The sequence below is a fragment of the Danio rerio genome, chromosome 9 (genome assembly GCF_052040795.2).
Source record: "Danio rerio strain M-AB ecotype USA chromosome 9, GRCz13ab, whole genome shotgun sequence".
In the NCBI taxonomy this organism is placed as follows: Eukaryota; Metazoa; Chordata; class Actinopteri; order Cypriniformes; family Danionidae; genus Danio; species Danio rerio.
Genome location: NC_141029.1, coordinates 33,963,953 through 33,981,690, shown reverse-complemented (window position 1 = coordinate 33,981,690; position 17,738 = coordinate 33,963,953). Strand labels below are relative to the sequence as shown.

General features: G+C 37.0%; 2 protein-coding genes across 28 annotated transcripts in view; one reads left to right on the top strand and one right to left on the bottom strand.

The window, feature by feature from the left end:
• The window catches only part of ankrd44 (ankyrin repeat domain 44), a 52,601-nt gene extending 42,399 nt beyond the window's left edge, over positions 1-10,202 (top strand). For 6 of the 11 annotated variants that reach the window (XM_087268092.1, XM_087268090.1, XM_087268091.1 and 3 more), the window contains 6 exons: positions 10-93; positions 2,061-2,206; positions 2,323-2,405; positions 2,882-2,961; positions 5,940-6,031; positions 6,378-10,202. In XM_087268092.1, coding sequence (XP_087124218.1) covers positions 10-93; positions 2,061-2,206; positions 2,323-2,405; positions 2,882-2,961; positions 5,940-6,031; positions 6,378-6,622 — 730 coding nt within the window. In that variant the 3' untranslated portion in view covers positions 6,623-10,202. Of the gene's footprint in view, positions 1-9; positions 94-2,060; positions 2,207-2,322; positions 2,406-2,881; positions 3,605-3,664; positions 4,398-5,939; positions 6,032-6,377 lie in introns of those variants that run through there. The other 5 variants (XM_087268095.1, XM_087268094.1, XM_087268093.1 and 2 more) reach the window with 2 other exon arrangements.
• Positions 10,203-12,343: 2,141 nt separating this feature from the next.
• The window catches only part of pikfyve (phosphoinositide kinase, FYVE finger containing), a 30,516-nt gene continuing 25,121 nt past the window's right edge, over positions 12,344-17,738 (bottom strand). For 16 of the 17 annotated variants that reach the window (XM_087266029.1, XM_087266034.1, XM_087266031.1 and 13 more), the window contains 9 exons: positions 16,850-16,933; positions 16,651-16,745; positions 16,477-16,536; positions 16,154-16,330; positions 15,976-16,079; positions 13,386-13,514; positions 13,036-13,297; positions 12,886-12,960; positions 12,344-12,797 (listed from right to left, as the gene is read on the bottom strand). In XM_087266029.1, the coding sequence (XP_087122155.1) occupies positions 12,682-12,797; positions 12,886-12,960; positions 13,036-13,297; positions 13,386-13,514; positions 15,976-16,079; positions 16,154-16,330; positions 16,477-16,536; positions 16,651-16,745; positions 16,850-16,933 (1,102 nt within the window). In that variant the 3' untranslated portion in view covers positions 12,344-12,681. The remainder of the gene's footprint in view (positions 12,798-12,885; positions 12,961-13,035; positions 13,298-13,385; positions 13,515-15,975; positions 16,080-16,153; positions 16,331-16,476; positions 16,537-16,650; positions 16,746-16,849; positions 16,934-17,738) is intronic. The other variant, NM_001127305.1, reaches the window with a different exon arrangement.

Sequence of the window (17,738 nt, the reverse complement as noted above, 5' to 3'; positions counted from 1 at the left end):
GTACTGCAGGGTCAATGACCATGAGACCTGTGCCACCCTTTTATTAGAAGCCATGGGATCAAAGATTGTAACATGCAAAGACTCCAAGGGCAGGTTAGTTTTGTTTGTGTGAACAAAGACCTAAAACAGTATATTAGATTTTTATTTGAAACAACAGACATTGTATTAGAGGCTTATTGAATATCAGATGAAATCGTGCTTTTTTTTAGGGACAGATTTACAGTCTTTACTATGGCAAAAGCTAAAATTTTCTAGATCATGATTAACTCATAACTAATACTAGATGTATAATAAACTTATACCTATGTGGCTCCGAAACAAGACTTTAAATGAAATTTTAAATAGTGTGATTTGCATTGGGGCGACACAGTGGCGCAGTGGGTAGCGCTGTCGCCTCCCAGCAAGAAGGTTGCTGGTTTAAGTCCAGACTTGGTCAGTTGACAAATCTGTGTCAGTTTATTTCTGTTTGCATGTTCTCTATGTGTTCGTGTCGGTTTCCTCCGAGTGCTCTGGTTTCCCCCACAGTCCAAAGACTGTGGTAAGCTAAATTGTCCGTAGTGTATGTGTGTATGTCCTGGTCCTTCAGATTGGGGGTTAGACGTTGGGCTAACAACACACCTCACCTCAAACTAGATGTTACGAAACACGAATATGGTGAGGCTAAATATCAACTTCGATATATATGGCACTGGGAGTAAGTGATTTGCATTAGATAGGAGAAATATCAAGCAAGTGACATTCATTTTAAAGCCCAATTGATAACATTTAAGCAAAACATTTCATATTGGTTTTTAAAATTATATTGTTAAAAATAAAGATTTAGATATCTGGACATGTGGCGCAGTAGGTAGTGCTGTTGCCTCACAGCAAGAAGGTCGCTGGTTCAAGCCTCAGCTGGGTCAGTTGGCTGGGTCACGTGGGTTTCCTCCGGGTGCTCCGGTTTCCCCTACAGTCTAAAGACATGTGGCACAGGTGAATTAGGTAGGATAAATTGTAGTATACGAGTGTGAATGAGTGTGAATGGATGTTTCCTAGAGATGGGTTGCAGCTGGAAGGGCAACTGGCTGCGTAAAAACATATGCTGGATAAGTTGGCGGTTCATTCCACTGTTGCGACCCCAGATTAATAAAGGGACTAAGGCGAAAAGAAAATGAATGAATGAATGAATATCTGGATCTTTCTGGTTGTTACTAATTAAAACACATTTGTGACCCTGGACCACAAAACAAGCTTTAATTTGCAACTGTATTTGGCAATAGGCAAAAAATACAAAGTTTGGTTCAAAATTATGATTTTACTTAATTTAACTATAATTTTATCATTACAATATTGTATAAAGTAAAGATGTTTTATTAAGATATCCAACTGTAACTATATTAAAAATAATCTTTGATTAGTAATATCAGTTTGCATTTTTAAGAACTTCATTAAAGGTGAATTTCTTCAATATAAATTTTTTTTTAACCCTCAGAATTATGTAATAAAATCACTGTCATAAATATTTCATGCGTAAATAAAATTCACGTATCCGTAATTATAAAATCGTACAGGAAAACGGAACATACTCGTAATTTTATGAGGGTAAAATTCCAAAATCTGTGAACAGACACAGATATGACATTTTCTTTGTCTGTTTGTATATGACTGATAAATTTATAATAGGTATACTTTACAAACACGAAATACAGTTTCACCACAGACTCGAAGTCCTGATTATGAGTACGAATCAAACAGCGACACTCCACTGTCAAAATTACATCACCGCTGTCACAGGCATTAAAATCTATAAAAATCTACAGAATCTATAATTTCGTATAGTTGTATCTCTATCCCAATCCTACCAAACCATACATCAATGGAAACTTATGGAAACTTTAATGTGACGTATCTCAAAGGAAAGTGATCCAGAGTAACATTTGAAAACATAGTTAAACATCATTAGTTCTAGTAATGAGAAAATAGACACAGCACGTATTTTAAAATGACAATATTTCTTATCAGTTTCTTTTGATCATATATTAAGCATTGCTAATGAACTGAAGAATTGTATCTCTTATCAGGACACCCTTCCATGCCGCTGCATTTGCTGGCCATGTAGACTGTGTTCAGTTGCTCTTGTCCCATAATGCGTCTGTGAATGAGGTTGACCAATCAGGACGCAGTGCTCTTTGTATGGCAGCAGAGAAAGGAAGGGTTGAGGTTGTAGGTATGCATCTATTTTTCTTTTCTTTCTTTTTTTGCATTGTGTCCATTTTCATTTATATATATATTGTGCATGAAAATAAACCCACTCATTTAAATTGTTGCACGTGTTTTAAACAGAAGCTTTGCTTGCTGCTGCCGATGTGAACATAAATCTGATTGACCAGAAGGGCAATACAGCACTCCATCTAGCCTGCAGTAATGTAAGTATAGCCAAGCGCTTGCCATAGTCATCAGCTGCTGTCATTTTATTGTTTCTGTCAAAATCTGACGTTTCGCATTATTTGTTTTGGAGCGGTTGTCAGGTAACAATCAATTTCATTTGAAAAGTCTTTACTTTTAATTATATTTTTCCGGTAAAAGTTATGCCATTTTAATGCAACATTACAAACACTACAATACATACACATACAGTGAAACAAAAATAGTGCATACTATTTACATAGGTACTACATTTGGATTTAAACTTGCATCACAACCATTAGAAGAGTACAGTCTATATAGCATGCATACATATTATGAATGTATGCCTTTTAAAATAATAATAATAATAATATTAAAAAACAGATGAAATATGAAAACTAACACTGCAAACAGACTTTTTAAATGATGTGTATTATTAATCCATTACCCGAGGTCTTCTGAAGATGATTTTCCTGTTCTTTCTTTTTGCGTCTAGGGAATGGAGGAATGTGCTTTGCTCCTTCTTGGAAAACTTCCAGACTCTGCCCTTGTCGCTACAAACAGTGCACTGCAAACGTGAGTTCCCCTGCACCATATTATTTACTTTTATGCTTTTGACAGACTCTTCTCGCTAAAACCATACTCTTACATATTATTTTAGAAGCAATTGATTATATGCATGGAACATTCTTAATAGCACCGAACGAGAAACATAGTGCTGCATCAGGGCTCGGAAGGATTTTGAAAAGCTGGGGTTAGAGTTGGTGTCAGTGTGTGCACACTCAAAAAGACTATAAATGTATTAGAAATTTAAAGACACGGCACATGACTTCTTATCTGGAGTTTGTCTGGATCAGTTCTGGAACACAACCAGTATATCTATATATCAATATAGATTCAATACACTCCTAGAGCCTGAGTGTCCACATATGTGGACAGCACATTTTTAGCTCTTAAGTGGCTGTTTAAAATGCTTTAAATGTTTTATATTTTGTTACAGACATACAGTGTCATCCTGCAACTGTTTTGCAGCATATGAAATGTCCCAAACCCTATTTTAGCTGTCCAAAATTGGGAAAAAAAAGTTTTTACTTTCTGATAGTCAAAGCAAGTTAAAAAAAAATTCTATATTAAATATGCATAAAAATTTTTGGGAAAAAGTGTTTTATGTAAATTCGGACCACAAGTCCACATATATGGACATCATTTTTCTCTAAAAGTACATCATATTAAAAGACATCATATAAAAATCATATCAAAAGATTTTTATTCTAATTAGAGAAATAAAGAGAAATAAAAGATGCATGTAAAAAAAAAACACCTTGGGCTCTTATCGCAAATTTTGGAAATAACCATTGATCCTGAATCTTGCCTTTTCCTATTGAATGATGATTCTTCTGTACACCTGACTTTGAATTAAAAACAAACTTTTTTTTCTCAGGATTAACAGCTGCAAAGAAAACAATTATCGGTTCCCTCCTGATCTCCTGTCAGTTCAGCAATGGTTATACTATTTTATAGACATTATTTGAATTGCACAGTCCAATTGCCTTAATTAACAGACCAAAGACTTCAACAATCCTTCATTGGAACCAAATACATGACAATTTGATCTCCATTATCAAAACTTAAGTGATTTTAATTAAACGATGTAGGAGAAACAATTAAGATGTCTCAGGATATAGGTGACAACAAACTATCTTTTCTTTTGATCTGTTTTACAATCATTTTAGTAGACACTTCTTTTTTTCCATTTTGGTACTTTTCTGACATTATGTATATAGTTTATTTTTCTTTTATATTTATTTACAGGTTTCTGTATGCATATGTATATATTCATGTATGTATGTTTGTTTGTGTACAAATTTAATTTGTAATTTTCATTTTTGCTTCATGTTATCAATCATGCTATATACATTGAACCAAGTCAATGATGAGGAATTCTGCTATTACCATTGTTGATAACCATGTTTATTAAAAACACAATAAAGTTTTGGTAGAAAAAAAAAAAACCCTTGGACCCTAAGAGGATATATTAATTGTTACGAACTCCAATTTCTAATGCTCGTCTAGGGAGGGGTCAGCAACATAAAAATGACACGCAACTCAAGACAAAAATAAGTCTTTTCCCAAAATTTAATGGCAACAAAAATGTATAGAATTAATTTAGCAATATTAACAGAATCTAAATAATTAATTAAACAACCAAACATAAAACATAGATCAACAAAGAATAAAACAAACAGCAACAACAGCAGCATGGCTCCTAAGCAGCGGCTGCACAAGATGCACACAGAATTCTCAAACCTTCATCAGCACAGCAATTCTCAGCGAGTATGGGTCATGCTCGCAACAGAGCAAAAAACAGGAGGATCAGCCAGATACGTGCTGGAAACAAAAAGCCACACAGACGCACATTGAGCGTTCATACTACATACAAATATAGAGTACATCCATTCTCAAACACCTTTTAATTGTTACCATCAGGTCGTTGATATTGTGTTTCCAGATGTGTTTATACCCCAAGCAATTAGGTTTTTAAATTCCTCTTTTGTCAGTAGCAGTTGATGGCTAATAGACTGGATATTTATTTAGAGTAGAGTAGTGTTTTTAAATAATATATTTATATATACTTATATGCCAAATGTGAAATGTCAGAAGTCTCTGTGAGTTGATGCTGCAAATGAAATTTCCCTACGGGGACAAATAAAGATAACTAATTAACCAACTAACATTTAGCTTCCGCTTACAAACCCGACAACATGGAATTAGCCGCAGGTGCAAGGCAGAGTTAGCCTCAAAGAAAAAGAAAAAACAATTAATATCAAGAATAATACTCCCAAACAACAACAAATAATATTAATATTAATAATAATAATAATAATAATAATAATACAGGGTTCATACGATCATAGAAAACCTGGAAAAGTAATTTTGACATGGGGTTTTCCAGGCCTGGAAAAGTTTTGGAAAAATAGAAAAACCCACAAGGTTTTGGAAAAGTCATGGAGATTACATTTACATTTAGTCGTTTAGCAGACAGTTTTGTCCAAAGCAACTTAAGCTGCGGTCAAACTAGAGCTTGTGCTTGCAAAATTCTGTTGTATGGCACTGCGAAAAGGGGTGAGTTTAAACAATACGATTAGGCATAATTAAAAGTAAGCCATTCCTCCATATTTTACATTTTTATTTTAAATAATCTTTTATTGGTCTAACGCAATCACCTTATGGGATTTTGCTGGTAAGAATTCACCAAGAATTCAAACATTATTGTTCTTATAGTGGGTAGTAAAGTGCAAATTTTACTCAAGCTAAAACATATTTTAACATACTATATTCATATTTTATGATAAATATAAGCACAACATGCTGCCCATTTTTTTTCTTTTATTAAACATTTATTCCAAGAAATTAAGGTAAAAGTCTGTGAGTTTGATATTTGGCTTAAAACAGGAACCCTGATTTCACCAGAACTGTCTGGAGTGGCTCGTCAAATACCAACAAATTACCCTGCTCATAGCCCACTGATGCTGGCTTGTTTTTTTCTTCCTCAGCCCTCTTCACCTGGCTGCTCGCAGTGGGATGAAGCAGACGGTGCAGGAGCTGCTCTCTCGTGGGGCCAGCGTTCAAGTGCTAGATGAGAATGGTGCGTCTTCCTGAAACTACTATCTCAGCACGTTTGGCTCACCTGTAGATTGCTGTGTTTGTGCATCTCTCCGTGCCAGTCTTTTCTTTTGTTAGTGGCATAGCTCTTAGTGTCCCTTTGCCAAAGGCAGTGGCTGTATTTCAAAGCTTTGACTGTGTCATGTGTGCCCCCTTACTATGTGTTTGGCTGGCTGCCCGTTGAGCAAGGCACTAATGGAATGCTGCTTTCGTCCATGACCCCTTCACCACTGTCCTTCTGTTCCACTGTCCTGTCCCTCCCTTCACCTCTTTCTGCTTTCCTGTCCCTTTCCCTGTCTCTCTTGCTCTTTGGCTGTCTTTCCCCGCAGGTCTCACCCCTGCTCTGGCTTGCGCTCCCAGCAGGGAAGTGGCTGACTGCCTGGCTCTCATTCTGGCTACCATGATGCCTTTCTGCTCCCCTTGCAGCTCCGGAGCTCCCTCCCCAGGCACCCTGCTGAAATCTTTGCCCCACCAGGCCAAGAGTCCCCAAGGCCCCCGCAGTCCAAAGGATCCCTCCGGCCCCTCCAGTGAGGGCACGACCACTGAAAACGACTCTGACTCAGAGACTTTTTGACCCCGGCTCCTTCTAGAGGCACTCGTCGTAGTTTTCACTGCACATATTGTCATGATGAACTTTACAGAAGTTGTACAGATTTTTAATTAGTCTCTGTAAGAAGAGATTATGACACATGACATGGCACACCTGGTACGCTTCGGTTCAGCCACACTCGTTTGCACAAGAGATTTTTCAAAAGCCATTTTAATCATTTTAACGCAGTACGATTGAGATTACCAAATGTTGACTGACTTGGAGTACGAAGATGCAAAGTGCGGAGCGGTGTGTCTTAATGGGTGGATTTTTGAAAGCACAAACCATGTGGAAACACAAGGTGAGGTTACGCTCATTTTACTGATGATGTCACTTTGGGACCAATTTGGAATCAAGAATTCACATTTTTTGGACCAACAGGGGTATTGGTGCCACTTTTCCTAACTGCATTAAGTATTTATTCGCAAGCAAGGTTAAGGGCTGAAATACATGATGTGGCTAAAACTCAGATTTCTGCCCCATTCAATGAGTTTGAGACAAGTTGCTAAAAGTCAGAAGCAGCCTACAGGCTAATATCTTTAGATTAAGATTTAAGTCTAGTCTGAAGATTATTTATTCGTCTGAAAATTTGTTTTTTAAATAACCGTCAAGCCTAGTTTTGTGTCATCCTCAGTTGATTAGGTTGTGTTCACAGTAGTTTGGTTCTTTTGGTATGTTTGGTCCGCATCAAAAAAGAAACGGTTACATTTAGTCCTGTTTTGCCTAGGATTCGCTAGCATTTTTAAGACCAAACCTAAATAAATAAATATATTTATATATACAAACCAAACAACGGCATGACTTGTTTTTGGTTTGTTTGGATATGTCACCCATGTTATTACTCAATTGAATTATCAGTGGTTATTAGCGGATATAGGCTAGTAGGGGCCTTCTGTGCCTGCTGGTAGGCTCAGAAGGCTGTTATCATCCATCAACATGGTTAATCAGCTATACTAATAGAGAAGACTCCAGATCCAGATCTGTTTTTACATACATACTGTTATGGTTGGGGTAAGGGTGGACATTAATAAAATACAATTAGTGGGAAATTTAATAAATAATATAAATAATTCTCGTTAACTTCTGGAGACGTATGTGATCTATAGCTGATTAACCATGTAGATGAATGATAACAGCCTTTTGAGACTACTAGTAGATGCAGAAGGCTCCTACTGGCCCATAACTTATCAACTGATAACCACTAATAACGGCCATTCAATCAAATAATAACTTTTGAATCGGCTGGATATGTTAATATGTCAGTCAAACTGCACAAGAGTTTGTTTTGAAGCGAACTGAGATCCCCCTTATTTCAGTGGTCTTTGTCCACTTGGATGGTTGCACATCTAGGTTTGGATGGCATCATTCACATATGAACCACTCTAACATATCCAGAGTTTTCTTAAATAAAACCAAACATGCCCAAATTGTGAACACATCCTCTTACAATGTATGATGGCTAGTGTTTTAATATCGGTTTCAGTTTTTGAAGTCATGTATTCCAGCCTTAAGCCAAATTCAAATGCAAGTACTACCCAAGTTAAACCCAGTGTAATGTGATGAGAATACAATGCAAGTACACTAGTTGTGCTTTACACATTGCATTTTCAAATACATATTATAAATATGAAAAAAAAGCATTTTTAGTTTGTAATATTTTTCCAAAAAACAACTCTATTCCTAGGCCTTGATGATCTGATCCTTTTGGAGAATGGTTTGTTCCTTTCAGTCTTAGACACAGTGTTTAATAATACTTCTATTCATGTTGAATTTTAGAATCTAGTGAGAGGATGTGGCATGTTATGTGAATCAGGATGTTCTCAAGTCTGTACTGATATTTATTAACATTTAGAATATAATGGTACTTCAATTGTATGCACTTATTTATAGGAAATGTTCATCCCATAAATTAAAATCCTGTTATTATTTACTCATGTTGCTCAAAATGCTGGAACAGAAGCAGACTTTCTGAAAAGCCCAAATGTGGCTCTTTTCTGTACAAAAACAGTTTATAGTGACCAGGATTCCAAAAATGACAAAGAAATACCTCAAAATAGAAGCACATACTGTAATACAAGTCTCGAGGAGTGTTTTAGAAACTTTGTCTTAGAAAGAGGGAGAAATTTATACAGCAATTCCCCCCTTTCTTTGAAGTCCAGAAATAAATGTAAACTAAATGAAGCATGTTTCATGAAACTAGGAACTATGGAATCTGGTATAATAACAATCAAGTAGTAGGTGCAATGATATTGCACAGTACTTTGCCTAGTTAGCTAGAGACTATTTTCAGATGCTGCATAATAGCATTAGCAATGCTGTAGGCATGGTATAGTAAAAATGAAAGTTTCTTGATTATTACGCTAGTATAAGAGTATAGTTCCTCTCCATATTGACCTAGAAAATAGTGACTTTTCATTTTCTGTCAGTCTTGGTACACAATGTAACTACAAAAAAGCCAACATGCTAATGTTCTAATCTGATTCAATGACTTATGCTAAGCTAAGCTAAGCTAAAACTGCTCCCGCCAGACCTGGAGATCGGCTGAATGCATTAAAAAATGGTAAAACTTGACTGTTTTACTCTTGAGGAGTTGTAAAATGAGACTATTTACAAATAAAGTGGTGTGTTTAAGTAGAGATATTTAGTTTAAACTGACTTGATCTAGAGCAGTCACAGCTCACTGGAGGCAAGTTTGTCAGTGAATAATAACTTCAGTTTTAGTCTGGGCCTCACTATTGGTTTTAAAAGACTTGTTTTGTTGTCCATAAACAAAAGCAAGATGAGACTGAGTAAATAATGACAGTTGGGAGTAAAGTATTCATTAAACACTGAATCCTGAATTGTCTTTTTATTGTTTTCCTTTTGAAGTTTACTTAATTATTTGCACTTGTTGAATGTCAATCCCTTTTCCTTGATTTCTAAACATGCTTTTTGGGGGTTATGGGCAGCGAGGGAGTTTCAATTTGGAGTATATTTGCCTAATGTAAAGACCTTTCAGCCAACATTTAGGCTAAGTCTTGCCAGACAGACTCATTCCAAAGCAAATTTAAGATTAAAATCAAAACCGTTTGTATGTTTGCCTTTGTCTACCATGTGCCAGTTTCTCCACTGTGTCTAGTGCCTTGTTCTGCATTTTCAGAAGGTGTTAGATTACATCAATGTGTTTTTGTGTATTAGAGTGTAATGAAAGAGTTCACACCTGTAAACCAATGTTTTCTTTTTTTAACCATGTCCTGATGCTTGTGCCTATGAGAGTGTGATTTACAATAGAAAATAATCTTTGTACATATCGACTCATGTACATCATCATCATCACCACCACCAGAGCAAATATTGCACACAACTGTCCTATAACAAAAGCACATGGTTTTCTTTTATGAATTAGATGGATCGTGAGTGGAAGAATGCAGAGAAAAAAGCCCAACAGTATTACAACAGAAAATAAAAGCTTTGAGAGTGACAATCTTCTAGATCATGCGGTTTTCTCCATTCTGATGTTCGAGGTTCTTTGTCAAATTTCTTTTATATAAATTGTATGAATATTATATAAAATGCTTTAACAGAATTTAACGGAGTCTGTATTATTTTGTCAATTTGAAAATCCATTTATGAAAACTGCCTGTCCCGTTGGGAAACATTTAATGGTATTTTATGGAGATCAGTTTCACTGACAGACACAAACACAATCTAAACTGTTAAAGGAATTCAATACAAATGTCAGATAATAAAATTACTTTCTCAGGAGAAATGAATCTAATTCAATATTTTTATTAATAAAATAAAAAAGGCATATGCTTAGAGGTAATGGGGGACTATGATGGTGAACAATATTTACAATAAAGGAAAAATCACTAAATGTCGCAACGCAGCAAACATCAACTGTAAGCGGAACCGCAGGGAAAAAGGGGTGGTGGGGTGTGGTCGACTTTGAGCGCGAATGTGCAATAATTAAATTTGAAACTATAAAGTGCCACTGATCAATTGACGAAAAGGAGTTTTTGATATTTTTACAGAAAACGGTCAAAATGTTTATACAAAATGTAAAATGATGGTGGACCAAAAATGGACGCACCCCCTTGCTCATACAGTACATGGCACTGGCGCCATGTTGGCAGTTGCTTTTTGGCCTTTAGTTTGACAAGACTCTAACCGCAAAGCGTTTTTAAACAGTTTTTTTATTACGGTCACCATACTCACCCTTTCCTAAGGTCTTCGACAGCTTGGGACTTCTGCAAGCTGCACTATCATCTCGTTCATCAGCGACAATGAGGTATATCTTTGGTAATTGTTTGTCGCTCTAATCGTTTGCACTGTTTGTCACCGCCTTTAAGTTAATTAAAACAACTCAGTACAGGCTGTCTACAAACCAAATGACAAAAAATGACCTGTTCTACAATTTAATAATTTTTTAAAACATGAAATGTATGACTTTATTACATTAAATGGGGTCTTTATACAAGAATATATATGTGCGTCCCTATTAGCACATTTGTGCATTATTTTATTCAATTCAAGTAACGTTAGGCTGTGAACTCAGTGTGCGAATAACAGGGGGGTTTGGGGGGATTGACCACCACCCCCTCCCCCCAATTAATGTTTGATCCCATAGATATGGTTTGAGCCTCCCTTAAGGCCATCAAAACAAGATGGGGGGTCAGCCCTTTAATAGAAAGAAAGAAATAGCTTCTCTGATTTATATCTTAAATATTAATAACTAAAAATGTATATTATAAATATGGTAGCATGGTAGCGCAGTGGGTAGCACTAGTTCGAGCTCCGGCTGGGTCAGTTGGCATTTCTGTGTGTTTGCATGGTCTCCCCGTGTTTGCGTGGTGTTCCGGTTACCCCCACAAGTCCAAAGACATAGTATAGGTCAATTGGGTTGGCTAAATTGTCTGTAGTGTATGTGTGTAATTGGGTGTGTATAGATGTTTACCAGTGATGGGTTGCAGCTGGATAAGTTGGCGGTTCATTCCGCTGTGGCGATCTCAGATTAATAAAAGGACTAAGCCAAAAAAAAAAATGAATGAATGAATAATATAAATTTACATTGGCCTATAACGGTCCACTGTGAATGCATAATCGCGATTATCAATGCTAGAAAAAATATCGTTCAACAGTCTGAAACTGGAGGTTCTAGAGCACCAATAGACATAACACATTTCTTGTAAAATAGATGTTTGTATCTGCATCTCCATTTACCCCTATCATCAATGTATTATTTGCACACCGTATAAAATGCATTTAGAAACTTTACATTTACCTAAAGCAAGTATTGAAAGTGTGCTTGATTGTTTGTTTTTCTCATACTTTGATACATTGACATATATCATTTGCTCAGGTAGATTTTGGACATTATAAATGATTAAATATTGTATTCACAAAAAAGAAAAAGTGCACTTAAAATTCCAGGATGATGCACTTAATTGCATGAAGGAGGTGGTGGGCTTTTCAGTCCCCAATGATGATTGACAAAACCTAGTACAGAAGACAGTTGAGTGTTTATTGAAAAAAAATATATAGTGCCTAATTTAGGGAATGAATTACTTATTTTAGGATGGGGATCCCTTGCATGAGAATGCATCTCATTGACATCTAAAAGGCTGAAAAATCTCCAGTGTTTTGTGTGTGTGTGTGTGTGTGTGCTCACACCAGCATAGAAAAAAATCAAAACCGATCAGGCATTATATCTCGAATGACTTAACCTTTGACCAATATTAATAACCTTTAATTACATATCTCTGTACAGTTATAAACTTTTACATCATCCACAGTTAATAGGTTATAAACAAACACTACTGCATATCACGGTTCTAAAGGTTATGCCATTTCAGTTCAGTCTCTTCAGCAGGTTTTCTGGAACAGGGTCTTGGCACATCAGTTTTGGTCAGTTTGTACACAGCATAAAAAGAGGGGTTCAGTTTTTCCAGCTGCAGATATTGTAGCAGATAACGAAGGGTTCATTATTCTTTCTTTTAAATCTCTGAGTTCATGAGAGAGCAGCATATCCCTTTCCAAAAGTAACATTCCCTTCTTTACACCCATCAGCAGTTGAGCCCAAGTCCACTCCAGTGATCAGGGACCATAAGGAAGTATTTATCCATGGCCTCACAGAAACGTGTTCGATACAGCTCTGGTGACACCACTGTGGGCATTTTACCTGTCAGGAAGGAAAGATGATGACACATGAGTTTAAAGAATTAGTAAAATGTCTGAGAATATCATAAGTATTGATGACACAACAGTACCTTGACCTCCAAGAATCCCAGTAGATTTGACCACCATCTCCAGCTTTTTATCCCAAGTGAAAGTCCGGATATAATCTTCAAAACATACAAGAGTTTTAACAACTACTAAAAGTCCAAAGTGAATTTTAAAATGACCTAATAATTTCTCACCTATGATCCCCACAACTAGCTCATCTGTGGAATCGTCTCGGCCCACCAGCAGGGAGTAATCAATGATGAGGTGGCTGGACAGGAAGAGCGCGTCGCTGTGGATGGCAGCACGCAGGATGGCCTTGCAGTGCGAGCGAATATAAAGGGGATTGTCATGCACCAGTTTGAGCAGGTTCTCATCTAGGAGCACCACCTCACAGCTCTCCTTTCCCTGGTCCGTCTTCACGTTCCTGTTTCTCAGCGATCCTTTCAGGTCAAACACCTGCACAAACACCAGATAACATTGTAAGCATACAAAGACCCAATTTGTCAATGGGTTTTTCTGAAACACCAGTTCTAAGCTCCAGTACCTGTGCCATCTTTCGTCCATAGAAAAGGTTTTCCATCACAAGCAGGTCAAGCTTCTTCTCAGTGTTGTTCTGGGAGTTCTTGTAGCCGATGCGGTACACTCCCAGAATCTTAGCAAGTGCTGTGGGTCGCTGTTGCACAGATGCAAGAACATGTTGCCTTATACAAAGGTATAGCAAAGCAATTCCTATATATAACTATGGAGCAAATTAGGAAATTACAATTGTGTTGTCTTATGCAGAGTTCACCCTACCATTTTTAATTATGTCAGATCATTGTTGTTTTTACACTGTATGACTCTCTAGGGCAGGTGTACCCAAACTCCGTCCTGGAGGGCCGCTGTCCTACATAGTTTAGCTCAAACTTGCTTCAACACATCTGCCTGATTGTTTCTAGGATACCTAGATAGCTTGATAAGCTGCTTCAGGTGTGTTTAATTGAGGCTGGAACTAAGGCCTCCAAATGTGGGAATAAATCAGATATATAATCGGATATGTGACAATGCGACTATCTTATAGGCAGATCAGATTTATTAAGCCATTCCATTTTGTATGTCATTAAACTTGTGGTACTTGTAGACAATGTGGTACTTATCCGCGGTTTAATGACGTAGAAGGAAGAGCGTGTGTGTGCTCATCCTAAAATTTGGGAACCACTGCTTCTCATTAAAGCCCGCCACAATTTGCTCCCACCAGACCTGAGATCTCTCTCGTACCCACAAATTGCTCTGAATGGGCCCTCCAGGACTGAGTTTGGACATCCCTTGTGTAAACAGACAGGCAAAACAATCAGATATGGGCAGAAATCGGAACTGGGCATCAAAACCGGACAGTGTAAACGTGGCCTAAGATATGCAGGACACAGGCCCTCCAGGACCGAGTTTGGATACCCCTGGTGTAAACGGACACGCAAAAAATCAGATATAGGCAGAAATCAGAATTGAGCATTTAGACCTGACAATGTAAATGTGGCCTAAGATATGCAGGACCACAGGCCTCCAGGAGCGAGTTTGGGCACCCCTACTCTAGAGGAAGCATTCAGTTGCTGCTTTGCTCACACTGCATGATGGATCAATGACAGGAACATACTCACTGCATGACTACAATAGAAACAATCACAGACGCATGTGATGAGGAAATAACTCAAGATCATTCGCGAGACTGAAAATGGTAGCCTGCATAGGTTTGCTATTCAAATGCTCTGTGCACTGATTTAAAGTGAAATGGCAAAAAAATGATAGAGGAAATTGTTAGGGAGTTGCAGGGAACTAGGATAAATTATTTTGCTATGCACTTGCTGCAGCTGGCTGAGCAAATGTTTCTGCTTCATTTTTGTTTGATATTATATGTAATAATATTTTAAAGCTCATTTATTCTGAGAATGTGGTCTTTAACTCCTCCCTGAACTCCCAGCTGCCATATCTTGCTCTCTTATTGGCTGTAGATCTTTACCGATGTATTTCCATTTGGAATTAATTTCACACAACATAATTTGAATTAATCCAATTTGAAAAGTGCAGATATTTAGCATGCCAAATATTTCATGTGGGTTGGTGACACGTCGACAGATTGCTTCTTTGATAATTCGCACTGCGTGATTATCACATGAATGACCATCAATTTGCCTCAGATTCCAGGCATTTATTTGCGATTTCACAAACTTTATTGATAGTGAAATTCAGGGCTAAACTCATGCAACATGAACCCAGTATAAAAGACTTTACTAGGTTTACTAGGTATATGTTAAGAGTAAAAGGTTAATATTCATTTTTTTCTACAAAGGTCTGACGACATTTCTTTCAAATTTCAGACAAAAATACAGTCCTTTAAAAATGTTTACTTCAGAAAATTATCATTTTTGATTTGTTGGGACTAGAGATGTGCAATTTAGGGAAAATATCTAATTGCGATATTGCGATTTTGATTTGATTTTAATTTTGTCAAACTTCAGCTTAATAATCTGTATAATCGTTAGCTTCTTACTGCTAAAATGCAGTGAGTGTTAGTTTAAAAAAGGAACAAACTTAAATAAAACTTAAACATTTATTAAAATTTGTTTTTAAATATTAAGAAATGAAACACTCATTTTTCTCTAGAGCAAACAGTAAACACAGATAAAAATTACCTGCTTTTGTTCTGTATCTGTGACATTGAAGCCAAAATATTCCCATATTATCTATGTCCAATTTTTCTTTGATATTAATTTGTCTGTTAATGCTTCAGAAGCAGCAAATGTCATCATCACTCGTCCCTTGACCGCACTTTCCTGTTTGTTTGTTTTATTGTGGGCGTTTCGCATAGTTCGGTTGCACAATTCTGATTGGGCAGAACGAAAATGTGCTCAATCAATTGGCTAGAGAGTCTGTCAAACACAGACTGCAGTCACGCAATTGCTCTGGGTGGCGGAAATTAAATAATACATCTATATTTCATATCGCAGCCTCTTGTTATTAGCTAATCACAACATTTCAAATCGCGATTCGATTTCGATTAATCACACAGCCCTAGTTGGGACTAAAAAATATAGTAGATTTCTTAATTCTTCTAAAGTTAAGTGTTGTTTGAATTGTGTGTTTAAGTGGTCAACGCTTACCTTTAGGTGAACCGCTCCTGTGATGTACGTAAAGTAGTGGGGTGCAAAGTCTAAAAAGGACTGGACCTCTAATCTGGGCATCTGCTTCAGAATAAACCGATCATCTGTAGAAAAACACCAGATTCAGCATACAGGAATCCAACAACCTGACAGAATCTGTAAAAAGACCAGTTCCCACCTTCAGTGGCATAGAAAACTGCACCAGATTTCCCACCACGCGCCTGCCAGTTGACACAGTGGGAAAGAGATCGCACAAAATCATCCTCTGTGCTCTCCATGATCTCCTCCCGCATTTTATGGAACTCTTCAGCATAGTAGATCCGGCAGTAGAACTTAGCATTTGCATCGGAGAACTCTGCAATTAAAAAGCTTATTTAAATACAGTCTTTGAAAGCATGCATTGATTAGTTTGTTGAGCCCTAATTACTTAAATCAGAGGGTCTATTATGTTGACCTTAATGTAACTCATGTTTCAACCTACTATTCGACACTGATACTTACGCAGCTCAATATGTGGGTTCCCTGTCTGCTTCTTCTGTTTGTCTGCACTTTCAGGCTCCTCTGCAAAAGAGATCCCGAAATATTTAATCTCATAAGCAATTCTATCTCATAGAGCAATTTCTGAATAGTATTTGTTAGCAGCTAGTATTTCTTAGATAGTTAGGTTAGGTTTACTGAGTGGATCAGCGTCGACGCTGCTGCGGCTCAGCTGTGACATGCTGTTGTCACTGGGTTTGGCTGGACTGTTCTTCACTCTGCTCTCTCCAGCACTATAGACAGCAAAAAATACAAATCCAGCATGCTGTTTTTTACCACTATAAATATATATAGAGAGTGAATAAAGCCAATATTTGCAATGATTGTTTGTTAATACCTGATGGTCTGAGAAGTGTCATCACCTCCAGTCTTTGCTGTTGTCTTTGTGAGCTCTTCAAGGGCAGTTTTATACTCTTTGCAGCTTGAGAATAGAAATAGAACCATTAGAATAATGTTCTAGAAACTTAAGGAAACAATCAGAGTGAAACAACATACTGCAGTGGCAGCTGGGCTTTACTGTATATTAAATATGTATGATGCATATGATCTAGTTTACGAGATTAAAGGGATCGTTCACCCAAAAATTAATAAAGAAAATTAGTTTCTTTCTTACAAGTTTTGACTTTCTTCAAAATATATTTTGTGATCAACAGAAGAAAAACAAAAAAGTTTGGAACCACTTGAGGATGATTAAATAGTGAGTACATTTGAATTTTAGGTGAATTATCTTTTTAAAGTGAATGAATAAAAATAATTAACACAATCTTTTAAGTAGAACTGGAGTAGGACCACCCTGGTAAGTGATGAGGCTGGTTTATACTAGACACGCTAGATTCGCTAGTTCACTTGACATCATCGTAGTGTTTGTGGAGGTTCACTTTGGGTGAGTGCAGCATGATTTCAGCCAGTGGAGCGCACCAAATTTTTTGAGACTAGTTGAATATAAAATACTTTGAAGAGATTTTTTCTGAAACAGGTATGCCTGTACAGACATCTTTATGATCCATCCATGCGTGATCATAGGGATAACCAGAGGATCAATAATTCTTGGCTAGAAATTGCAACAGCAGTGGGAAAGGAGGAACGTTTTTGTTAAAAAGTTTAGAAAAACTTGAGGGGTTTAGTTTGTTAAAACCAAAAGGAGAGGCCATGGCAAAATTGGAGACCCAGGTGGTTTTAATATTACAGAATATGTTTTTCCACCATTCATAGTTTTTACACTGATG